Source organism: Oryzias latipes, chromosome 20 (assembly GCF_053564925.1).
Source record: "Oryzias latipes strain Hd-rR chromosome 20, Olatipes_Hd-rR_3.1".
NCBI lineage: Eukaryota > Metazoa > Chordata > Actinopteri > Beloniformes > Adrianichthyidae > Oryzias > Oryzias latipes.
This window is the reverse complement of record NC_136256.1, coordinates 20,244,062-20,265,947: the sequence shown is the minus strand read 5'-3', so window position 1 is coordinate 20,265,947 and position 21,886 is coordinate 20,244,062. Positions and strand designations below refer to the sequence as shown.

Below are 21,886 nucleotides of genomic sequence, written 5' to 3'. Positions count from 1 at the left end.
GTTCTCATCACATTCACGATGGAGCGAAAAATTGCATTTCTGAGTATTTCTTTATTCAAATCATTGTGAATCAAGAGCAGATGAAATAATGTTGGGCTACAAGCACCCTGCTGGCTCCATTCTGATGCATCCACTTGTAGACAAATACATCCATGTACGTCGTCATTTTCCTCGACTAAGCTGGTATCTGGCTCAAAACTGTACGACTGGATAGCTCTAATATTGTTCACCATGTTTGTTGGGGGTGTGAGGGGCTGTGAGCTAGCAGGAGAGGGTGTAAACAAAAGGATGATGGGAAATGAGGGAAGGCTTACTCCTCACTAACAGTCCAGGCAAATTTCTATAGAACTTCTGTCGCTTTAGTAGGAAACGGGAAGAGGGGGTGAGCTTGCTCCGCACCAACAGTCCTGCCTATAAACCATAAGGCGAAAAAATGACAGGTTTTTTGATTTGGGCTAAAAACTGCTTTGTCACATATAAAAACACTTTTAAAGTAGTTCAAGAGTTAAATGAAGCTGGACTTTAAACTGGTGTTTTAAAGTGCAACAGCACTGACTGCTGGAAGGGCAGGCTCAGAATTGTCTTATGTTTTAAGTATTAAGTATTTTGTTTTATTAATGTTATATCAATGTGTCCGTGATCTAACATCCATGTTACTAAACATTATTCAAACTCATCACAGAGACGCTGAAGTAGCAGCTGCAGGCAGCTTAAAACCATGTTCTACACCACACTTCATTTCTGGGAGGAAGAATAAGTAGAATCACTTTTGATTAAATAGAAAAATTCCCCTATGACATTTGAGCCTGTGGATTACAAGAAGGCCTAATCTTCTACCAGTGTTCACTAGTCAGGAACCTAGAACACAATGCTCTCTCCCCAAAATACTAACATACATCTGTGTGTCTGTATTCAAAGTAAAGCTACTGCATTCAGACTCTCACAGACTGGCAGACACTTTCAGGTTATGAGTCCTTAAGTTTAAAGAACTACATAGAATCTCTCACTGATAACATCCCTCTGGTTTTGGTGAAGGGCAGCAGCAAGGGATCCAGGCCTCAGCTCTGCGCTTTCAGTGTCAACACCACAGGTGAAACATAGCCACAGCTGATGCTGTTAATGACACAAGAGGTGGGGGAGCCATGGTGGCTACAAGATTCCCAGCAGCAAAGCAGTAGTGTACTCTGCTAAGTCCTGCTGCATTTGATTTACAATATGTGAGCTATTTTTATCATATGAGAACAAATGAAGAAGCAGCAGCCAGGAAAAGCAAGATACACATTAAGCAAAGATAATAATTTAACTGACTCATTCAGTACGTTTCTGAAGGATTATATAAATTAATAGAATAATTACTAACAATTAGCATTATTCTATAAATTTCTATAAGCAAACATTCATTCAAGATTCTTACCAACAGGGAAGAATGACTGGGACTGAATGAAAGGTGAATTTGCATAAAATCTCAAAAACAAGAGCCTGCAGGATGCAAATCAGGATGTGGAGTTGCAGTGTTACACAATAATGCAAACACACATAATGCCTCTGAAAAATCCAACTGCCTCTCATAAATGCTTTTGTTAGCTCTGATGTACTAAAGAGTACATCAATTCTGCAAAAAAAAAAAAAGAAAGAAAAAAAAGTTCAAAGAACAATTACTGAGATGTGTCATAATGAGTCCTCCAGGGAATCAGGGCATCAGTGTTAACAAGTATGAATGGCTCTTGCATTTTTTACATCAAAGCGTCTCTTTGGGTAGTAGTCGATAAAGCTCTTGTGAATCTCTAGCAGGAAATGGGGATGTTGCTCGAGTCTTCAAGGATGAATAAACACAGGGCTCAACCAACAGTGCCTCTTCACCCAGCCTTTTTAAAGAAAATCAACAAATGGCTGACACGATGATGACGATGGTGAGACAGTAACCATGGTAACCACCAGGGATACTCGACTGAGCTGTCCAACCATGCATCCAGTCTGTATTAATGAATTTTGCAAATGAACATACACGCATGGCAGTTTCATGGTTGGAGGCACATGCATGTAGCACTGACACACAACAGATGTTCTTCAAATTGGAGACAAATTAACACATTTTAACACAATGACACTGAAAAGGCTTTTCAGACACAAAGAGCCCCTGGACGTCATCTGACGGTGGGTCTTAACATCTGAAGATACACCTGTGTGAACAAAGGTCACATCGCCTGGCAACCACTGGAGCTTAAGGAATAGTTTTAATTATGGCTTGCACTCTTCTTCAGTCTCCTGCGACGGTCCACCCTTACTGTCTGCACTCCCTCACAAACATCAATTTCCCTCTCAGTGCAAAGCCAAAAGGAGCATTAGCATTAAGTTACATCTGCTGTCAGCTTTTCCTCGTGGCCTCTTCATAGGCTGAATAGAAGACATGCATAATAATCACTAATAAGGACATTATGAAGGGCTTTCACACTTTGATGCGTGGCAAATTTAGCTAAATTAATACTATGATGGAAAAGCTGTCAGTGGTGTCTCCTTACTCTTAAACTGTTTTTATTTTACAAAATAATGTGCAGTAAGATCTTCACATACGATTAAAATGTGCTACACGAGGAAGTATGAATCTAAATAAAATAAAAATCTGAATGCTCCCACTAAATCTCAAAATACCATTCTGTCGTCCTTGTACATATTTAATGAGGAATATCTATTTATGCCTAAGAATAGCCCAGGTTTACCGTTTCGCTATTTAATATGTGCAGATCTTGGAGCGTGCCACGCCTCTTTCTCCACTGTTGTGCAGCCGCTTGTATGTACACAGACCACTTGCACCCTCCTCTAGCTTGACAAAGTCAGCAAAAGTTAAGTCATGTGTTGCTAATGTTAGATAAACCTTGATCCTGATGGCCAGTTGTTGTGGGGGAGTTTGAGGCGAGATGCTGTGTCATGGAAAAAAAACATGTTTCCATTGCAAATGTGCTGGAAAGACACGATCATGTGCTCACTAAATTTGATTCAGTATTTGAATATCCGCTTCAAGGCTTTGCAATTACAGATGAATCCACCCATAAAATAATGACCTTTTTTTCTGACTAACTCTTAAGTGACGAGATCTTCCATGATAACTGGTTTTAAAGAGGCAAAAGATCCTTGGAATTAGTCTTATTACATGGGCAATTTTAGACACAACTAATCAAGGGAGTATGTGGGAAAAAAAAACTGCTGGACACATGCTGACATTTTAACTCAACACCTCATAAGTAGTGCCATTGAAAAGTCTGTCTTTCTTTTCTGATGCTCATTTTAGGAGAATTTAGTTTAACTTTGATAGGCAGAAACCAGCAACTCGTTTTGTAAAAGTACCCATAATCGAGTATTTCACAGCTATTCAGAAATTGATTTTCTGCTCCTTAGCTTCATGCTTGTTTGTTGAATCACATGATATTAATCATCAGCTGATTTTTATTTGAAGAAATGTACTATAAATAAAATATATTAGCAAATATTCAACAAAAGCATTTTAATTCCACAACAGTTAAAATGTTCAAGTGGTAAAGAAATCTACCCATTTTACAAGTAGTTTTCAGTCATTTTAACCCTGTTTGTTGTCTTTCTATTTATAGACCAATTTTGCATTGATGTTGTGCTAAAATACCCTGAGCAGAACTCATTATTAATGTAACTCTGAAGGATGTCCATTCTAAACTTATGACATCTTAAGAATATAAAACAAAGCTGAGCAGGCTGACATTTGGGTCTTTTGTGTAACATTTTGTCCTTTGAGGATGTTTCCTAAACAGAAATATGGTTATTTTTGCACCTCCCTTCTGTAAGCCTTACCTGTCTTAACTTCTATTTTCACATAGGTAAATTCTAAATTAAATAATGAGGCAGTCTGCGCAAAGGGAGATTTTTTTGCATTTTTGATGAGAGCTTAATAACAACAAAGTTGCCACAGACTCCCAATGTGCTCCTTCTTCCTATGAGCTGCTTGACTCATACCAGCCTTTCTCAAGACACCGCAGAAATATGTGCCATTCTCGAAGAGATTAGAAGCCACAGAAACACAGTTCCGGCATGCAGCTGAAACCCAATTCTGCTACCACTGCTGTTGACACAGCCAAGCACTCCGCTCACATTCCCTTACAGACTATTCCCAATCCAGAACAAACTCCCATGCCTATTAATTGTCATGTATGTAAAAAAGGAAAAGTCTATTCTAATCTTAATTTACCTTTTATAGTCTTCCGGTTCTGCTTGTTAGTATGTATTTCTCGGTGTGGTGAAGATGCTACGAACTCTTATTCCTGCAGGGTATGAGCTGATTTCTGCCAAGAGTTTTTCCTTCTCGCCTTCATTCCGTCTCCCACCAGGGAGGACAAATATATTTCAAAGGGAAGCAGAGAGGAAAGGGCTTTCAACTGTCAGTCAAAAAAAAGCCTTTGTTTCTTCCTTTCTTGCACTAAAAAGCAAGTGCTTCTTTCAAACTCCTCAGCTTAGATCTAATAAGAGATGACCTTGATGACACCGAAGGTGAATTTCCAGCTTTAACAGAAAGAAGTCAGGAGTTTAAAATCGCGCTACAAATGAAACATATTGATATCTGTAATTTTCAAAATAAAGGTACTGATATGAACTCCTAGCCTGCTTATTCGAACGTCCCACATATTTTTTTATTGTGTATGTGTCAGAAAAACTAAAATGACTTCATAATACAGAAATTTGACCAAGCAGAGGTTAAGATTCAATTACATGGGGTAATGTGATTACACTGTGCGTCATTTGAAAACTGCTAGACCAATTCACGGTGCATGTCCCATTGCATCAGCAGTATTATTTATAGCCCTTTCGTATGCAGCTTGGCAATAACTTTGATCATTTAAGGTATGAATATATGAAGCACATTTGGCTCCTTATTTAAAGTGAGTGTACATGTGAGTCTTTTACTATGGCGTGCAAAAAAAAGGATGTTAGGTTGCGTCGTTGCAGCAGAGAAGAGCTCTGCGAATCACCGGAACTCGTTCTCACAGTGGTCAATATTTACTTTGTAGTGCTTCTAAACACGTTAAATAAAATATCAGAAGCACCAAGATCCTGCCAAATGCATTTTCCACTTGACAAAATTCAACCATTATCTGTACTGCTGCCTCCCAAAAGGACGATGGAGAGTAAAGGTGGGAAAATGTACAGACAGTTGGGATTATTTTGCTTCCATGCTGATAAATAACTCTCTCCAAAAAAGGGCAGGTGGTGAGTGGCTGAGGTCACTGCACACAGCAGGTGATAAACAACCCCCCCCACCCCCACCCCATCTTGTATGTGGGCAGAAACACACATTTAACACACTTATTCCCATCTCTTTACACAAGCAGACAGATTATCCCGCTCTCTTATCCTCCTGGTTTAAACATAATGACCACACACACACACACACACAGGCACATTGGGAGAGATGTTACAGTGAGTAAGATGGCGGGTAGCTATATCAGTGTTGGGATGGGTATATATTCCTGGCTGGTGCTGATAAGCCAACTGATGCCTTGCCTTATTTAGGCAGTGCTCACCGCTGACACACCAGCACCCGCCGCATGAGCTCTGTATGTGTTTGTGTAGAAGTCTCTGTGTGTGTGTGTGTGTGTGTCTGCGTGCATGTTGTCTGTGCTCCTGGGCGGAAATAGTTAGGCTGTGAATAGGTGAATGCATATGGATAGCAGTGCAAACGTTTGGACAACGCTCCTGGCTGCTTTATTTCCTTGACAAGTAAAAGACCCACTCCGATCAAAATTGTGTTTTTAGCATGTTCTTGTGATATTTTTCTGATGATGGAGGACATATATAAAGAAAATGAAGATTAAAATAGCATTTCTGAGTATTTCTTTATTTAAATCGTGAACCACAAGCATAAGAAAAAGCAACTTTTCTCTGCTTTGTTTTGTTGCATCCACTTGTACACGACCAGATCCATGAACAACTTCGTTTTCCTCGCCTGAGTTGGCATCTGGCTCCAAACTGTACAGCTGGATGGCTTCAATATTGCTCAATATAATTTGTTTGCACCAATAATTTCAGGCTGGGGGCGTGAGGGGCTGTAAGCTAGCGGCAGAATGTGTAAACAGAGCACCCTTAGTTACCGGTGAGGGTAAAGAGGGTGGGGTTGCTTCACATCAACGATTCCACTCATAACTCTGAGGTGAATTTCTAATGAACTACTGTATAAACGTTTCTAAAAAACAACAGAGTTTGTTTTTTTTTTGTTTTTTTTATTGTGGCTAAACACAATATAAAGATAACTTAAAAACCACTGGGAACCCTTTTAAAATAGATCAAAAGATGATCAGTGTGGAACCTAGTGTTGGCAGCATCTACACATGCTGCAGAATTTCTGAGTAGAACTTTGCAAAAATTCAGTATAGTCAGAGTTTAATTCAATGCCTTTTAGTTTTATGGTCCTTTACCTACAGCTGTCTAAAACTTACCTGTAAAAAAAGTTTAACTTGTGTAATTACTTAAATTAACTATAATCACAGTGGTTTCTATTTGATTTTTTTAATATATTAAATTGTATTCCAATATATCTATTATTTCTTTATAATACATATCTATTACAGCTTCTATCTATCCAGAACTCAATCATCACATTTTCCTCCAGAAAAAATTCAGTCTGCTTTGTTCACCTTATTTACAAAAAACCCCAAACCAAAACAAATATAAATATCTTATGTATAATGTTCTTTCAGTTATTTATTCCCTTGTGGTTCATTTCGGCTTTTTAAAAAGGCCTGATGCAAACATGCCTTATTATGATGGCATCAAATGCAGGAAGAAAAGGGTGGACTTCAACTGAGATGTTTCAGGAAGTTCAGTAGCAAAAAAAAAAAAAAAAACTAACTAAAACAAGATAGCCTGAAACTAAAAAAAAGAAGATTCTATTTAAAATATTTAATAATCTAATAGATACAATCTGATTTTCTCTGATTTTAATTTAACAAAAGATCATTCGCTGGTATATCCGAAATACAAATTTCTTCTAAAAATAATAAAATAAAAAGATAGTCATATGACAATCCATCATAATAGTTTTCTCTTTAACCAAAACCTGCAGAAAAAAACTCCTAAACTACACTGGGAGCTTAAATTTGCACTTGGCCTCATTGAACGGCAACAAGTTCTAACAAGTCCTTTCATGATGTCAGTAAATATGGCAAAATGGTCTTAAAAGGTACGAAAATCAAGAACCCACAGTGTGTGTGGTAGGAATCGATGCCTGTGTTGACTTATAGTAAACCAGTTGTTAAATTTCAGCAATGTGGAGACACAGTGTACCCACTTAAACTAATAAACTCAAATTACTTGCATTCGTCCTCTTGGCAACTTTAGGAAGATCGCTGAACATCTTACTTCAGGAGGCAGAGCGCTGGCGGAGAGCCACTGAGTAAAAAAGGCATTAAAATAATTACAAACCTTCTTTAATGACAAACCGCTGAGTTTCCAAAACAACTAAACTGCTGATTTGTCAGCAAGATTTCTGTAAACTTCTCACCGGTCACTTATCTTCGCTCCCAGGCCTTTTACAACCACGCCACACAAACACACCCACAAACACAGACTGAGGAGGCTGTGGAGTACACCTAGATAAGGACCACACACGAACGTGAATGAGCGATGAAGAGCTTCACTCCACTGGATCACATCAGCTGTCTATTGATTGGCTCATCACGGGGATGAGGTCATCAGCTCCACCTCAGAGGCCGATGGGAAAGCTCCTCTGTACAGTAATCCAGGAGGGAGGGGCTGGCCTGTCCTCTCCATGCCCTTTTTTCCCTCTGCTTCCCTTTCATTTCAGACCCTTACTCATCAAATTTGCAGGGCCGTCTGTCAAATCTCATCTTTTACCTTCATTTCTTTTCATAACTCTGACTGTTCTGGCTGGACTGCCTCACTCCCCTCCCTTGATTTCCGTGGATCCACGGGGGACGCTCCATTTTCAAAGACAAAAAGTCACGTGACCAGAGCTGGATCAATAGGAGTGCATCTTTCTCTACTCTACTGTACACTGAGACTTACATAACCTGCTTGCAGCCCGTCATTCTGAGCGTTTCAATCTCAAACACACTTCTAGACAGAAAAGAAAAAAAAAATCTCATCTTGAATTCGGTCAGTAGCTTGTTTTGAAATTTCCACATGATGCAGGAGAACATCCCATCCAGTAATTTGATCACTCACTTGAATAGGGGAAACCTTGTTTGCTGCTTTAATCACTTTCTGTGCTTTTGCTGTTGCTGCTGCGTTGGAACTGAACAATCAGTCCAATGTTCTGTGAACCGCTGATCGCGTGGAGCGAGCGACGAGGATGGCAGACGGCTCTTCCTTTCAGAACATTATCCATTTTTCTCTATTCCTTCCAGGATTACCTTAGCCTCACTGGCCTTCAATAACATGCCCAGACTTATTATATTGTGGGTTTTATCTGCAAAAACGATATGCAGAGATTTAATATTAGACCCGTTAAATCTGCCTTATGTAACCAGTATATTTTCCAGGATGTGCATATTAAAGCCTTACTATTTATTTCATGATAAAAATATATATTAAAACCTGCTCTACATCACGAAACTACCATTATGATTCACAAAGTCATTGGGTTTACAAGTTCTATATCTAGCCACTTGACAGTATTCAAAAGAAAATCAAGTTTGAGGACTTTTTTGTTGCTGTTTTACAGTAGTAAAATAAAAAAATAGCTATGATTTAAAATAGCTATGATTTAGATGAAAATTTGATAAGCCAAAAGGAGAACCTTTTACACTTTTTTGTCTGTGCCCCAGGCACTGCAGCAAATGGCAGGCTTGACTTGAAGGTGCATTTATGCAAGCATACACACAAAAAATGCCTGCTGTGACAGTGTCTGAGCATTTTTAAAAGTCAATTTAATAGGGTTAACTCCTTTGAACAATTTTAGCCAAAAAGAATGTTTTCTTAAACTTTTAAGAATTATAAGCTTCAAATCCATAAGAGGTTATGTATTGGTCAAAACCACTGAATTTGTATGAGAACTGGACTCAGTGAGTGTGACATCACCCATAGAAAATGGTTTGTAGCTCCAAAAACATTGAGGCCATGTCCGAATTCCTTCCCTTCTCTCTAACTACTGAAAAAACTACATAGTACCGGACTATCTAGTGCCCTGGATTTTTAAAGCAATTCGGACACCATGCTCACTACGTTTTATTAATTAATGAATTTTTAAATGGGAGCTGTGACATCTGCGATTTTATGAACTGATAAATACGGGCAAATGTGAGCATTTTACAATGACTATTTATGAATCCACTGTGTTGTGAAGATGAAAATGTTGATGGTTTATTAAAAAAATACATTTAAGTTTAGTAAGCCGTAGGGCTGCACGATATGAGGAAAACCTCCGATTTGTGATATTAATGATCAATAACTTGCGATACATGAACACGAGGCAAAACAACCAAATACATCATTTCCAGTTCACTGCAACAGTTTAATTTAACCCTTGTGCTATCTTAGATGACCCCACCCTTACATTGACGTGTTCTTCCTACCATGACAAAGGTGGATAAAGGTGGAAAGATTTCATGTAATCCATGGACACCAGTGAAGATCACAAATCATTGAAGAAAAAAAGGTTCAGCGCACTGTCTAGTGGGTCTAGATGACCCAACTCCCAATGTTAAAGTGCCTAGGATAGCACAACGGTTAAATTAGAGTCAACATACCTTAAATTATATTCCAAATGACCCTCATCTACATAGGAGGCATCTAACATAAAAGGGCTTCATCAGATTGGTCAAATGCTTAAATTGATTTATTTGAGTAGTTAAATACTTCGAGCTGCCTTAAGACCATTTAAGGTAACCATTTATCGCAAATTTTTTCCGTCTTTTCCGATATGCCTATTGCACAGCTTGATATCGCAATAAAGATACATTTGCGATTGATTGTGCGGGCCTAGTAAGCAGTGATTCGTCCAAAATCTGTCAAACATTTCAAACGTTCAACATGGGGCCAGCAGGCACCACATACTTCTATGGAGGCATCTGACTGGTCAGTTTATGATTTAAATAACTTACACTATAGAAAAAAAGTTATCAGAGCAATATTAATTATTCTAACAAATATAATGACTTAGTAATAGCTGTTTATTTCTCAATAGAAGTTAAACTTAAAGTCCCATTAGCTGTCACGCATCAAGGTGTGACTTTGGTCTATGGGATTTTTGCTTGTAGTTGATATACGTCCAGGTTACTCAGTCCAGCTTTCTTATACAGTCATTGGTCTAGATGTACAGTCCAATACTGTTAAATTGTATGTTTATAGTATGTTTTTTATTTTAGTCATCTGCTTTTAGATTAAATGTTAAATGTTTTCAAATGCTAATGTACCCTTTCTGAGAGCAAGAGTAAAATCAGAACAAAGCAGTCAAGATTGCATCAAAGCCTTTTGGAGGCATTCACTTAATTATTAGTCTAACAATTCCCTGATGCATTGAAACCAGAGGATGTCGCAGCAATGCAGTGTGCCCCCAGCAGGAGGGAGGCTTTAAATGAAAGGTCACTTCGTATCCACCTGTTAAAGAGCAGATGCCACATCAGAGCAATGCTTGGCATAGGCGCAGATATGGCAACACAGTACATGCACATGAACTCAGAAACAAAAAAATCACCCATACGTGTGCAAGATGCCTAAGCCTTCTCCCTGGGAATGAAAAACACGTGCAGAGAATAGAAACAGAACCTTTTCCAGGGATGATCGCACTAGCAACATAAAAACCTTGACTGTTGGTGAGGTATAAAGGTCGTATTTGTGGTCAGGGAACGCCTTTAATCAGACACGCAGATCTCTGTAAAGCAGATCACTATAGCAAATTTTTGGAGCTGACAAAAAAGCCTGGACATGTTTGCCCTTTAGTCGTTGTGTGTTTGGACTGTATACACCCACATGCCTGAATTGCCACATGCATGCATGTAAACACCACACTACCTTGAAGCTGCTATTTCCACTTTACTCCGGGCGATGGCTGCTGCCCTCTGTGCCCCCTCCACAGCCCGATCTACCTTCTCTTTGGTTTTGGGATTCTTAAGAGGAATCAACTGCTTTCGTATTCCACGCACCAGCACGTTATTTTTGTACTTCCCTTCTTCTTTGGTGGCATCTGGGAAAACTGTGCACCCATAACCGTGGCGCTTGTTGTTAAGCCATTCTCCCTCGTATTTCATCCCATTGGATCTCTCGGAAACACCAAATCCATTGCGCTTGTCATTCTTCCACTCGCCCATGTAGGTCTCGGTTGTGGTGGCATCCACATGGTCCTCCAGATGCAGGTCGTCATCCGCCAGCTCGCCATCGCCAATGGATATGGTGGAGTTGGCATCACTGGAGCTGATGCGGCTCATGGTGGCATCACTTCTGGCAGAGCTGCGTTTGCTGGAGATTGAGGTCCGTGAGTCCGACTTGCGCAACTGTCGGAGGCTGCCAAACAACGAACCCCGGCGGAACAGACCCTTCTTCTTGCCGGTGACAACTTCACTGTCAGAGTGGAAGTTCAGCACAAAGCCACCTCGGCTGCCTGTGGGCGTGTCCGCCGGAGAGGACAGGTCTTGGAGAACTGTGCCGTTGCTCTGCTCGGACCGCAGGGAAGCCATGGATGTACGAAGAGGCGAGCGGATGACGGTGGCCATGCCATAGGGAACACTCTGACGAACACCATAGCCATGGCGCATCCCACCCATCCACTGGCCTTGATAGGTACCTGAAACGTGCACAAAAGCTCATTATTGCAACAGTGACAATTGGGGGTGCAACTCTGTCTATAAAATGCTGGATAGTGTAACTTGTAATGATTGCCGAGGAAGGAAGGAACTTTCGTGAGTAAAATTACAACTTCTTGGGTTACATGCTGACAAATATAAGAAATTGCTTTAATAGAAAACTGGTTCATGGATTCAATAAATCAACAATTGCGTAAATCAGTTTGACTTTAATAAACAGATTTTTCTTAAACCAAGCCCTAATTGTAATCCTATTAAGTAAAGAACATTTGTCTGATCACCTCTGCTTTACAGTAAACATGCTTTATTTCTTATTGCAATAACATGTAAACTTAATTTGGCCTAAGCTAAAAGCATCCTTCTGCTACCAATCACCACTGAGAGGAGACAAAGAACCGTTTGTATGTTTAAGTATTTGATCTATTGAACACTTTTGGTGTAAATGTGCTCTATTTTATACACTGGCTGCCTGTTTTATCAACTGAAAGAGCGCATAGCCAAGCAAACTGAATAGTAATGCTGAATAAAATGCCCAATTGTGACTTTTTTTTACACATCTTTGAGCTCTGAACGTCTAAAAGTCACCATATCCGGGCTGTATCAGCAACGTGAGCAACTCAGCATTTGGGGACAGAGACGAGCCTTGCTGGAGGGCATGCAGGGTACATCAGCTAATGAAATGTTTTCCCTCTCATTCCACTCAGATCTGTGACTGTGAGCATGGCTAACTCAATCACAGAGATCTGATTATGGGACTGATACAGAGGATCACTTGGGATGAATGCAAGTCACTTAGCTAGGAGTGTATTTCCAGGCGGTCACTAACTCCACCATCAGCGGTGGACAAATTCACCAACACCCATTAGCCTGTGATGTCTGGCAATCGCTTTGAGTCACATAATGAGGAGAATACTTCATTAATCCCATTTGGAGCTGCTGAGGCCAATGGGCGTATGCTGGCCCTGCTACAGCTTCTTCAAAGCCTCATATTACCACCCCGTCTTAATAATAAGGAGGGCTTGTTAATCCTTTGTGTGAATCTAATAAAATAAGCCTCAATGGTCACATTTTAGAAAATAAAAAAAGGTGTATTGGCCTGGGCATGACATTTGATGGATAAAGAGGGTAAGATTAAAGGCTTCAACGATGTGACCCAGCAGATCAAGTTATCATGACCAGAGACCAGACAGCCAGATGTTGAGAGGATCCTCTAGGATCAGATAATTTTCCAAGGCCAGCAATCTGCAGCCATTGGATGTGTGGCATTTGTTACGCACCATAAGGCTTCTGTGAGAGGGGATGATGCTCACAAATCACCAAGAGAATGGACTGGACCAAGTGTAGTTTTAAAGGCTTTGCAGAGATGTCTGCAGCAGGTTATGAATGCCTTACTTTATCTTGAGAGAAATTTTTCCAATTTGGCCAAAACCTCCGTCACAAACTACCAGTAATAAAATGAAGCATAATCCCAAATTGTGCATAATGTCAAATGGCATCCAACTAGTTTTGGAGCGGAAGTGATGCTCTGATGAAAATCCACGCACTGATTTATTAACCCCAGACTGATTTAAAGCATCCTACACACAAGCTGCACATCTGATCTCAGCAGCAGTTAAAACGACACACACACTCAGCAGCTGACTTCTTACCGCCATCTCCATAGGTTTCGATGCCGTATCCATCCTGCAGCCCGTTGCTCCAGGTGCCCTCATATCTGGCAGGTGTATTGTGGCTTTGCCGAACCCCGTACCGACCCTTAAAGCCGTGACTCCACTCTCCTCGGTAGATCCACTTTCCTTTATTTTCCACGCCGAGCCCATGTCGCTTCCCCTGAGACCAGTAGCCCTTGTACGTGTTCCCGCTGGGCCAAGTGTACACGCCGACTATCTCAAAGCCGTGCGACCAGGACCCGGCGTACTCGCCCTGGCCCTTGGGTCCGGTGCAGATGCCGTGTCCGTGGGCTTTGCCATCCTCCCACCCCCCGCAGTAAGTGCCACCGTCGTCGAAGTCAAACCTTCCGCCCGTCATTCAGATAAAGGCTGGAAAATAAAAGCGCGCAGCTGCAGACTCAGACGTCTCCAGGACCGAGCTTAGGCGATCCAGGACCGGCGGCGAGGTGAACGGAAGAGGTGGCGGGATGCTGACTGTGGAGGAGCAAAAAACGGGAGGATGAGGACCGACACGCGCGACAAAAGGGCATGCGTAAAGAGCAAAGGTATGAATGGTGGGCGTCATTTACCGGAGGCGCACGCCGGGTTCTCCGCTGCGTGTTGCTCGTCTCCCCCCTCTCACCCACTGATCACAGAGGGAGGGAGAGAGGCTTGGAGACCCTGATGAAGAAAGCCACTGGACCAATCGCAACGTCACACCAAAGGGACGTCCCACGCTCCTCTCTGCCCCCACGCGTGAACCCCACCAAAATGAGACACCTCTCTATATATATGGAAGCCGAACCGCTTGATTTAAAAGACAAGCTTCACTTCACACAAGTGTACATCTCACTGTGCTTTTACTATATGCAGAAATAATAAACATATGTTATGAGGTATAACCATACAACACGATTGGTAACTTCTACTTGAGTTATACCAAAAATTTTTTCCCTTAGCTTCTTTCATCTGGAGCCTTTTGTAAAGTTATTTTTTCACTACTCAAAATATTAAATTAATTGAAATCACAAATATTCTGAAAAAGCATATAATATATTTGAGGAATTAATCGTATTAAATGCACATTTAATTTAGTCAATGCATGTTAATGACCAAGGCATTTAATTTTATAAAAATATCATCACCTTACGCAATACTGATGATCCTTTTGTTTAAAAAAGGAGGATCTTGCAATCGAAAGGGATCAGAACAAACAAGACTCAACAACGCCATCTGCTGTTCAGCCCCTTGGAACAACACAAACTTACATAAAAACATTGCTCCCTGGTGAATTACATTATTTAACACAGTTTCACTATACATATTTTAGATAATTATTTATTATAAACTCAGTATGTGTTTTGAATAAGTAAAGTAAATAAAAACAGATAAAAACGACTTTAAAGCATTTTTGAGATGATGAATATTATAGAAAACTAAAAACGAGTTTTGGAATCATCTCATGCATTTTTTCAACATATACTCCCAGCCAGTAGGGGGCGCAGAATATTTCAACAGCAGGACGACAAGACGCCGGTTTATCTCATCCCCGTCCTGCGCCACCAGTCGAAATGGCGACCGAACGAGGTTCTGAAACCGAAAATGACAAAGCGGCTCTTATTGAGACGACAACTGAACAGGATTCAAACCCGCAACCCGGGACGATTTCAAAAAACGAAAAATCGAAGCTGACGCTTTATCACTGGACGCAGTCCTTCAATTCTCAGAAGGTGAGTCTTTCAGCACCATTGGTCAGAGGACAGCTCCCCAGGACTGGGACGGACCTCGTAACATCGTCTACTCTGTGCCCCAATTTCATTTATAGAATCAACATTTTAATCCACGACTTTTGAAAAATTGTTTTTAGAATATATTTTTTTTCTAAACGAGGAATCCCAAATCATTTTAGTAATAATTTAATCAGATACGTTTATTTTGAAAGTGTACTTGAGTAAATTAAGCTATTCTAAATTTAATCCAGTCTAATTTTTGATAAATAATAATAATCATTATCATTATTTGATATTGTAATATTTGTGGTTGTTTCAGCCCCTGTTGTTAAGAATTTTATCCTCACTTTTGTCCTATGCTGATTGAGATAAATTCATTTAAAAAAATCTGTTGCTGTTTTTACTGTTTTTTACTGTATTTGTGTGCCTGGGTGTCTTGAAAGGCACTTAAAAAACTGTTATCAAAATGACAAGCATTTAAACATCTTATCTAGGTACGTCTGGCCATAGCAGAGAAAGGTCTGCGCTGTGAGGAGTATGATGTGAGCCTTCCTCTGAGTGAACACAACGAGCCGTGGTTCATGCGCCTGAATCCCGCAGGCGAAGTTCCGGTTTTCGTCCACAATGACAACATCATCTGTGATCCGACACAAATAATGGACTATCTGGAGCAGAACTTTACTGATGGTGAGGCAATATGAGAGAAAGTCAGTTTAGCACTTCTTTTTATTTTCTTTCTTTCTTTTTTTTACAGCAATGTGGTTTGTATTTGCAAAAGCAGAAATAGAAATACGCGCTGGTGTGTGTGTTGAGTGTTTTTGTGTGTCTGATCATTTTATGTTGCATTTTTCATAATTTGCTTTTGATTTTTCTTGGTTTGCATTGATCCATGACACCTAAGAGTATCTGCCAATTCAGCATGAAAGACCAGAAATCTTGGTAAGCATGGAGTCACTTGAGCCAATCCCAGAGAGTGTTGAAACACACACTCCCAAAAATAGCCAAGCATACTTTTACCGCTTCATTTTATTGACGATAAGTCCTAACTTGAAAGCAACATTTCAGTTTCCTCTAAAGATTTGTGATGGGAGAACTCATTTGTATTTTCTCCATCTCACGTGCAGAGGGCGTTCTAAAGCTGGTTCCTGAGGAGGACAGCAGGTACTACCTCAGAGTGCAGCACTACAGAGAGCTGTTGGACTCGCTACAGATGGATGCCTACACACATGGCTGTATCCTCCATCCTGAGATCACGGTGGACTCCCACATACCGACATATGCGGCCACATCCATACGAAGTAAGGATGTGGAGATGTGCAGTATGTTTAAAACCTCCTGAGATTCTCCACATATTGCTAAACAAATATGTCGAGAAATATTTATACTAAAGTTGATTTTTGTGGTGATACTCTGACAAACTTCTTTAATCGTTTAATTCTTACTAAAGAAAATAAAAAAAGAAATCATATGAATAAATGAACAAATATAATGACTTTCTGTTCTTAATTAAATGCACTTGAACTTGCACAAATTTTGTTTTGGGCTATTTCTCCATTAGGACATTTTACTTTTGTTGTTGTTTCTATTTTCAAATTACTTTTTCTTGGTTATGTTTTATTTCAGCTCAGATTGGAAACACACAGACCGAACTGAAGAAACTGGCTGAGCAGAATCCTGAGCTCAAAGATGCTTATATTGCAAAACAGAGACGGTTGAAGGTAAATTATTAAAATCCCCAGATTCGTTTTTTATCTCAACAGACTGAATCAAAAAGGTTGGTCAGCTACGTGGTTAAACAAGTTAGTCTTGTTCTCAGGGTGCTTTTTAAAATTATACTTTAGTTATATGATTTTTTTTCCAGTGTTGTAGAACTACGTACCATCTTTGCAGTTTGGTCAAAATGTTTCTTTTGGATAATATATTTATATATTTTGAGATTTTCAAAGCAGAAGTAAATGAAATGGCAGCTGTTCTACTCTGAACATGACCTACTGATAGCAAAAGCCATTGAATCAAATCCACAAAATATAAGTGGATTAGATGGATGAACTCCTTTGAATGCTCATCCACACTGTGTAGGAGCTGATCTGCTAAAAACCACAGTTTATTTTAAAACAGAGATTGGTCATATTCTCTTTTCCAGTGTTGTAGACCTTCTCAGGTGCAATGAGTAGTATGATTCTTTTGAAGTTGAAGCACAACCCCTTTTTGAAAATAGAGATTTCTACCCCAGTCTGCCAGAGAAGCATTGTTCCCCGACTGCCACCCAATACCCAAAACACTGTCACAACATCCAAAGACTTATAGTGCTGAAGCTGAACTGAATCTACCCCCGGAGCCTCGCCACCAAGGAGCTCTTTGGCTGGCTCTTTGACTTCCGCTGAGGTGATGAACCGGTCCACTTCTGGATCCTAAACCTCTGCTTCCCCAGTGGGATTACGGAGATCCTCAGAGTTTATTTTTCACCTCTCCACAATGTTTTTCTGTTGAGCTTGACATCTGCTGTAGAAGTGATAGTACATGAGTTTTTCTGTTTTGGGGAGAAGGTGTGAGAACAGATAGGGATCATAGTGTAGAACACCACGGAACAGTGAAAGGAGGAAAAACGGATACATTCAAGAGTTAAATGTAATTCTTAAAAATAAAGAAATGTGAAACTAAACAGAAAACTTAATACAAAGTAATGTCAGAGTGCAAATAGAAAAAAATGCTAAATCAAGAAAAAGGCACAGAGGAGCTAAAAAAACAGGTGAGTAAATGATTAAAAAGTGGAAGCAGCTGAAGCAGTTAACAGAAACCAGCCTTAACACCATGATAGTGTTCAACAAGGATTGGTAAAATGATGCAAGGGAACAAGAACTGACATTAGGTTCTAGAAAAGCACTTTTCATTCCCTGCTTTGCATTTTAGCAATCCCGTTTTAGTTGCACACATGCAAGTTGGAGTTTTTAACACGGGAGTTGGAAATTAAGGAACTGCAACATCCAGCACTACCGCTTTAAACCAGAATTAAAGCCTTTGTTTTTTTTCAGATCATACCTAGAAAATGAATTAAGGGGAAATTTTCAATCACTTTGTGTATGAAATAGGCATGCGGCATTTGCCTTTTAATTATGTACTGACCTAATAATTGGAGGAATCCTTGCAAAAGATGCAATAAACTCCAAAGTAAGCAATAACTCACTTTTCCTTGACCTTTACCAACAAATATATCAAAACATGCTGACTCAGGTCAAATATTAAATGTGGTTGTTTGTTTTTAAGAGTAAAGCTATTACATTTAACAGAATTTTTTGTGTTCCAAATAGAGTAATAATATACATGTTTAACATTTTGAGGGGTCAGTGAGTTCAGCAATACAAATTATCCCACTTTTCTTTTTTTTATGCCTCTTTTCCTGCAGTCGAAGCTGTTTGACCATGACAACATGAACCTGAAGAAGCTTCTGGGTGAATTGGAGAGTGTGATGGATCAGGTGGAGACAGAGTTACAGAGAAGAGCAGAAGAAACTCCAGGTATTTGTGAAAATCTCTGAAACAGCATTCACGGTATGCTTCAACTGTGACATCAACCTACTTATATTCCCCCTTCTGACTCCCTGAACCCGCAGAAGAAGGCAGCGCATCCTGGCTGTGTGGAGACTTCTTCAGCTTGGCAGATGTGTCCCTGGCAGTTACTTTGCACCGGCTAAAGTTCCTAGGGCTATCTCGTCGCTACTGGGGTAATGGTAACCGCACCAACGTTGAAACGTACTATGAGCGAGTGGTGGAGCGGCCCGCCTTCAGGAAAGTGCTGGGACACGTCAACAACATCCTCATTTCTGCTGTTCTTCCAGTTGCATTTCGTTTGGCCAGAAGGAACGCGCCGATTATAGTTGGTACCACTCTGTTGATAGGAGCTCTGGGAGGAGCTACATATGTAGCTTTTCTCTGCATGAAGAAAAGGCTGACATTCTTTAGCTGAGTGGAAACTCGATGCTCTTATTTAACCTTTCATTGAGAAATGAATAAAGTCATGTTGTACACTCAAACATCCATTTTTGTGTGTACCCCCCCCCCCCCCCCGCACTTTTTTCCTGTTGAAAAAGTCTACCTATTTTACCTAATATTCTTCTAATTTTTAATTTTTTGCTTTCTTTTCAGTCATCTTTAAGTGCCAATCTAATGTCTAAATATAATGTTTGTTCATATTTACATACAGTGAATATAAGTAAATATGGGTGGGTTGGATTAGATGAAATAGATACGATTGCTCCTTGTATTAAAAGATTTCTGAAAGTTTTTGTGGGCATTTTATGGGCAACCAGGTCTGGTTTTTCTCTTCTGTCTCTGTGAATGCACCAGCAAAAATAAAAGGCAAACATGGATATTTAACTAATTCTAACAGGCATTAATAGCAGCAAAAACAACTGTTTCTTGGAACATTGTGTCTGAGCATTGCATGTGAGCTTAACCCAGGAAATATGCAAAATATTCAAATCAGACATCAAATAAAAGCCCCCGGTCTGTTTTTGTCCTATTTTCAAAATAAAATATTCTTTGAGTAAATTGCTGCCAAATGACATATAGTTTTTTGATTTATGCCACATTTATGCCATTTCTCCTCACATGAGCTCAGCCTCTTAACAAACAAACAGGGACTTTTCAGCAAAGTCTGGGCTTCGTTTAAAAAAAAACACAAGGGAAAAAAGGATTCGCTCAAGTAGCCACACAATTTTTAGAGGTCCCAAAGTAGTTAAAGAATAACTCCCTTGCTATAAACACAGATAGGAATACTTACATTCAAATGGGTTTTTGATGTCTAGTTAAATACATAAAGTGTAATTGTACGCTTTTCCCACCAGATGGCGATATTTTGTCATATAACGTTCACCTACTTGAAAATTAAAAAGACCAAAATGTCCATATAAATGGATATATAAAACGGAAAAGGCCAGGCTCTGTAAACGTATTTGTCCAGAAAACAACCACTTCTGCAAAGCCGAGTGACACTGATTCTGTTTAAACACATTTGAAATTTTCAACAGACAAAAGGGATTCATCCAGTTGATACCATTCATACTGATGCTGTAGATCATGTGAGCAAGTTATTCATTTATATATGGGGCTTTCACAACATCAATTACAATAAATAATCTTGTTTTATCACTTTTCCCCAACAGCTTTATGTTGTGCAACACAGACTAAAAATGGCAACAAATACATATTATAAGTAAAAATTGTTGGTGGGATCAAAGTCATTAACCCCCCCCCCCCCCCCCCCCCCCCATACACTTCTAAAGTAGCATGTCATCTGTGAGGGATTGCTTGCTGCTGTCTGTAATGGAGCTTCTTCTGGGCAACAATAGGTAGACTAACAGATTCGTTTTATTCCCGTGTTGAGAATCTTAAAACCTCAGGGGTGTTTTTTTTTGGAAAAAGTGACTAGCATCAGCAGCGATCATTACAACAGAGCTGCATGGAGTCTCGGCCCTATCATAAAAATATACAAAATCAATGTGGCTCGAAGCATCATCAACTTCTTGTTTTCTTTTCTCCCCACGCTTGTCTTCCAAGAAGAAGCTTTTTCTCTGAACACAGTGCTCTTTTGACTCGTCCCGGCAGACTGTCGACGTCAGAGGAGCCCGGTGAGGTAACACAGGTGTCTGTCTTGGATGTTTTCATAGTCATAGCCTCAGCTGAGAGCCACGGCTACATTTCTTTTCTTTTGTAATGCAAAAGTAAAAGAAAAGAGAACATGGTGACTACTTCGAAACTATGACACAAAAGGATGTTTATCTAAGACATGCAACAACAAACCAAAGGAGGGTGTTTCCAATGAGGAGCAAAAATACAACCTTTTGGGCAGTTCAACAGAAATGACTGGAAACTTATTATTCAACTCCATTCAATTCAATTGTTTTTCAACTGACTTAAAACAACTGACTGAATTTTTCCCAGGGGGATTAATAGAGTTGATTTTATTCTTTATCTTATAGCGACTCGTCGCATTTCGGGCAGACACTCGGCAGAATTGCAGGTTACTCCCCTAGGGCGGGTCAGTTAATTAACCCACCTGCTTAGCGTCCTATTTAAGTCAGGTGTACAATTGTCATTCTCTCTTACCTTCAGCGCTCATTCTTTGCCCCTCCCTCCTCCCCGGCTTCCACCTGTGGGCTCCGTTACGGGGTTGTTACCCGAAAGTGTATGGAAAAATAATTGTCTCAAGGAATTGAACGGAGCCTTATGCCAAAACAAAGTTGTGAATCAAATTGTGAATGTCATCCTAAAGATGTTGTGAAAACCTAAAGATGTCGTGAAATAAATATTCTTCTGCAAGAGTTGTCTGACTGAAATTGGAATTTAATTTAACCATAGACTGTATATGAGAACAGGAGTGAGTGTGACGTAACCCATAGAAAATGTTTCGCTTCCAGCGCCAACAAAAAGAAGTCGATTCAGCTGCCATTTTTTCGCAATGCGGTCAACGCCATGTTGGAGCCAGACGATGTCAGCAAGCAGTGGTTGGAATAAGTCACAGTCATCGTTTCCATAGAAAACCCAAGCGAGCTACAATGAAAACATCAAATGTGTTGAACATTTGATGCAAGACCACATATTTTTAGTGAGGCATCTGATTGGTCAATTTCGAACTAAACTGAATAAAAAAATTAGTGAACAAAAAAAAAAGAATTAGCAAGAAGACAAATACACTGAAAGAGTAACAGCTGTTTATTACTCAATATAAAGTC

At 39.9% G+C, this 21,886-nt stretch overlaps 2 protein-coding genes across 3 annotated transcripts in view; one reads left to right on the top strand and one right to left on the bottom strand.

Annotated features, from left to right (window-relative positions):
* The window catches only part of jph1a (junctophilin 1a), a 30,762-nt gene extending 16,606 nt beyond the window's left edge, over positions 1-14,156 (bottom strand). For both annotated transcript variants that reach the window (XM_011488873.4, XM_004081020.5), the window contains exons 1-3: positions 14,017-14,156; positions 13,427-13,921; positions 10,990-11,758 (exon numbers count right to left, since the gene is read on the bottom strand). In XM_011488873.4, the coding sequence (XP_011487175.1) occupies positions 10,990-11,758; positions 13,427-13,805 (1,148 nt within the window). In that variant the 5' untranslated portion in view covers positions 13,806-13,921; positions 14,017-14,156. The remainder of the gene's footprint in view (positions 1-10,989; positions 11,759-13,426; positions 13,922-14,016) is intronic.
* Positions 14,157-14,905: 749 nt separating this feature from the next.
* Positions 14,906-19,529, top strand: gdap1 (ganglioside induced differentiation associated protein 1). The gene is made up of 6 exons (XM_004081019.5): positions 14,906-15,156; positions 15,651-15,843; positions 16,281-16,454; positions 16,780-16,874; positions 18,560-18,671; positions 18,767-19,529. Exons 1-6 carry the CDS (start codon positions 14,998-15,000, stop codon positions 19,117-19,119), a joined length of 1,086 nt encoding a protein of 361 aa, XP_004081067.1. The 5' UTR covers positions 14,906-14,997; the 3' UTR covers positions 19,120-19,529.
* Positions 19,530-21,886: the final 2,357 nt, after the last annotated feature.

Coding starts and splice junctions, on each gene's coding strand:
- gdap1 (XM_004081019.5), top strand. CDS start 14,998: ATGGCGACCGAACGAGGTTCTGAAACCGAAAATGACAAAGCGGCTCTT. Junction 15,844..16,280: donor GGAGCAGAACTTTACTGATG/GTGAGGCAATAT, acceptor TCTCACGTGCAG/AGGGCGTTCTAAAGCTGGTT. Junction 16,455..16,779: donor TGCGGCCACATCCATACGAA/GTAAGGATGTGG, acceptor GTTTTATTTCAG/CTCAGATTGGAAACACACAG.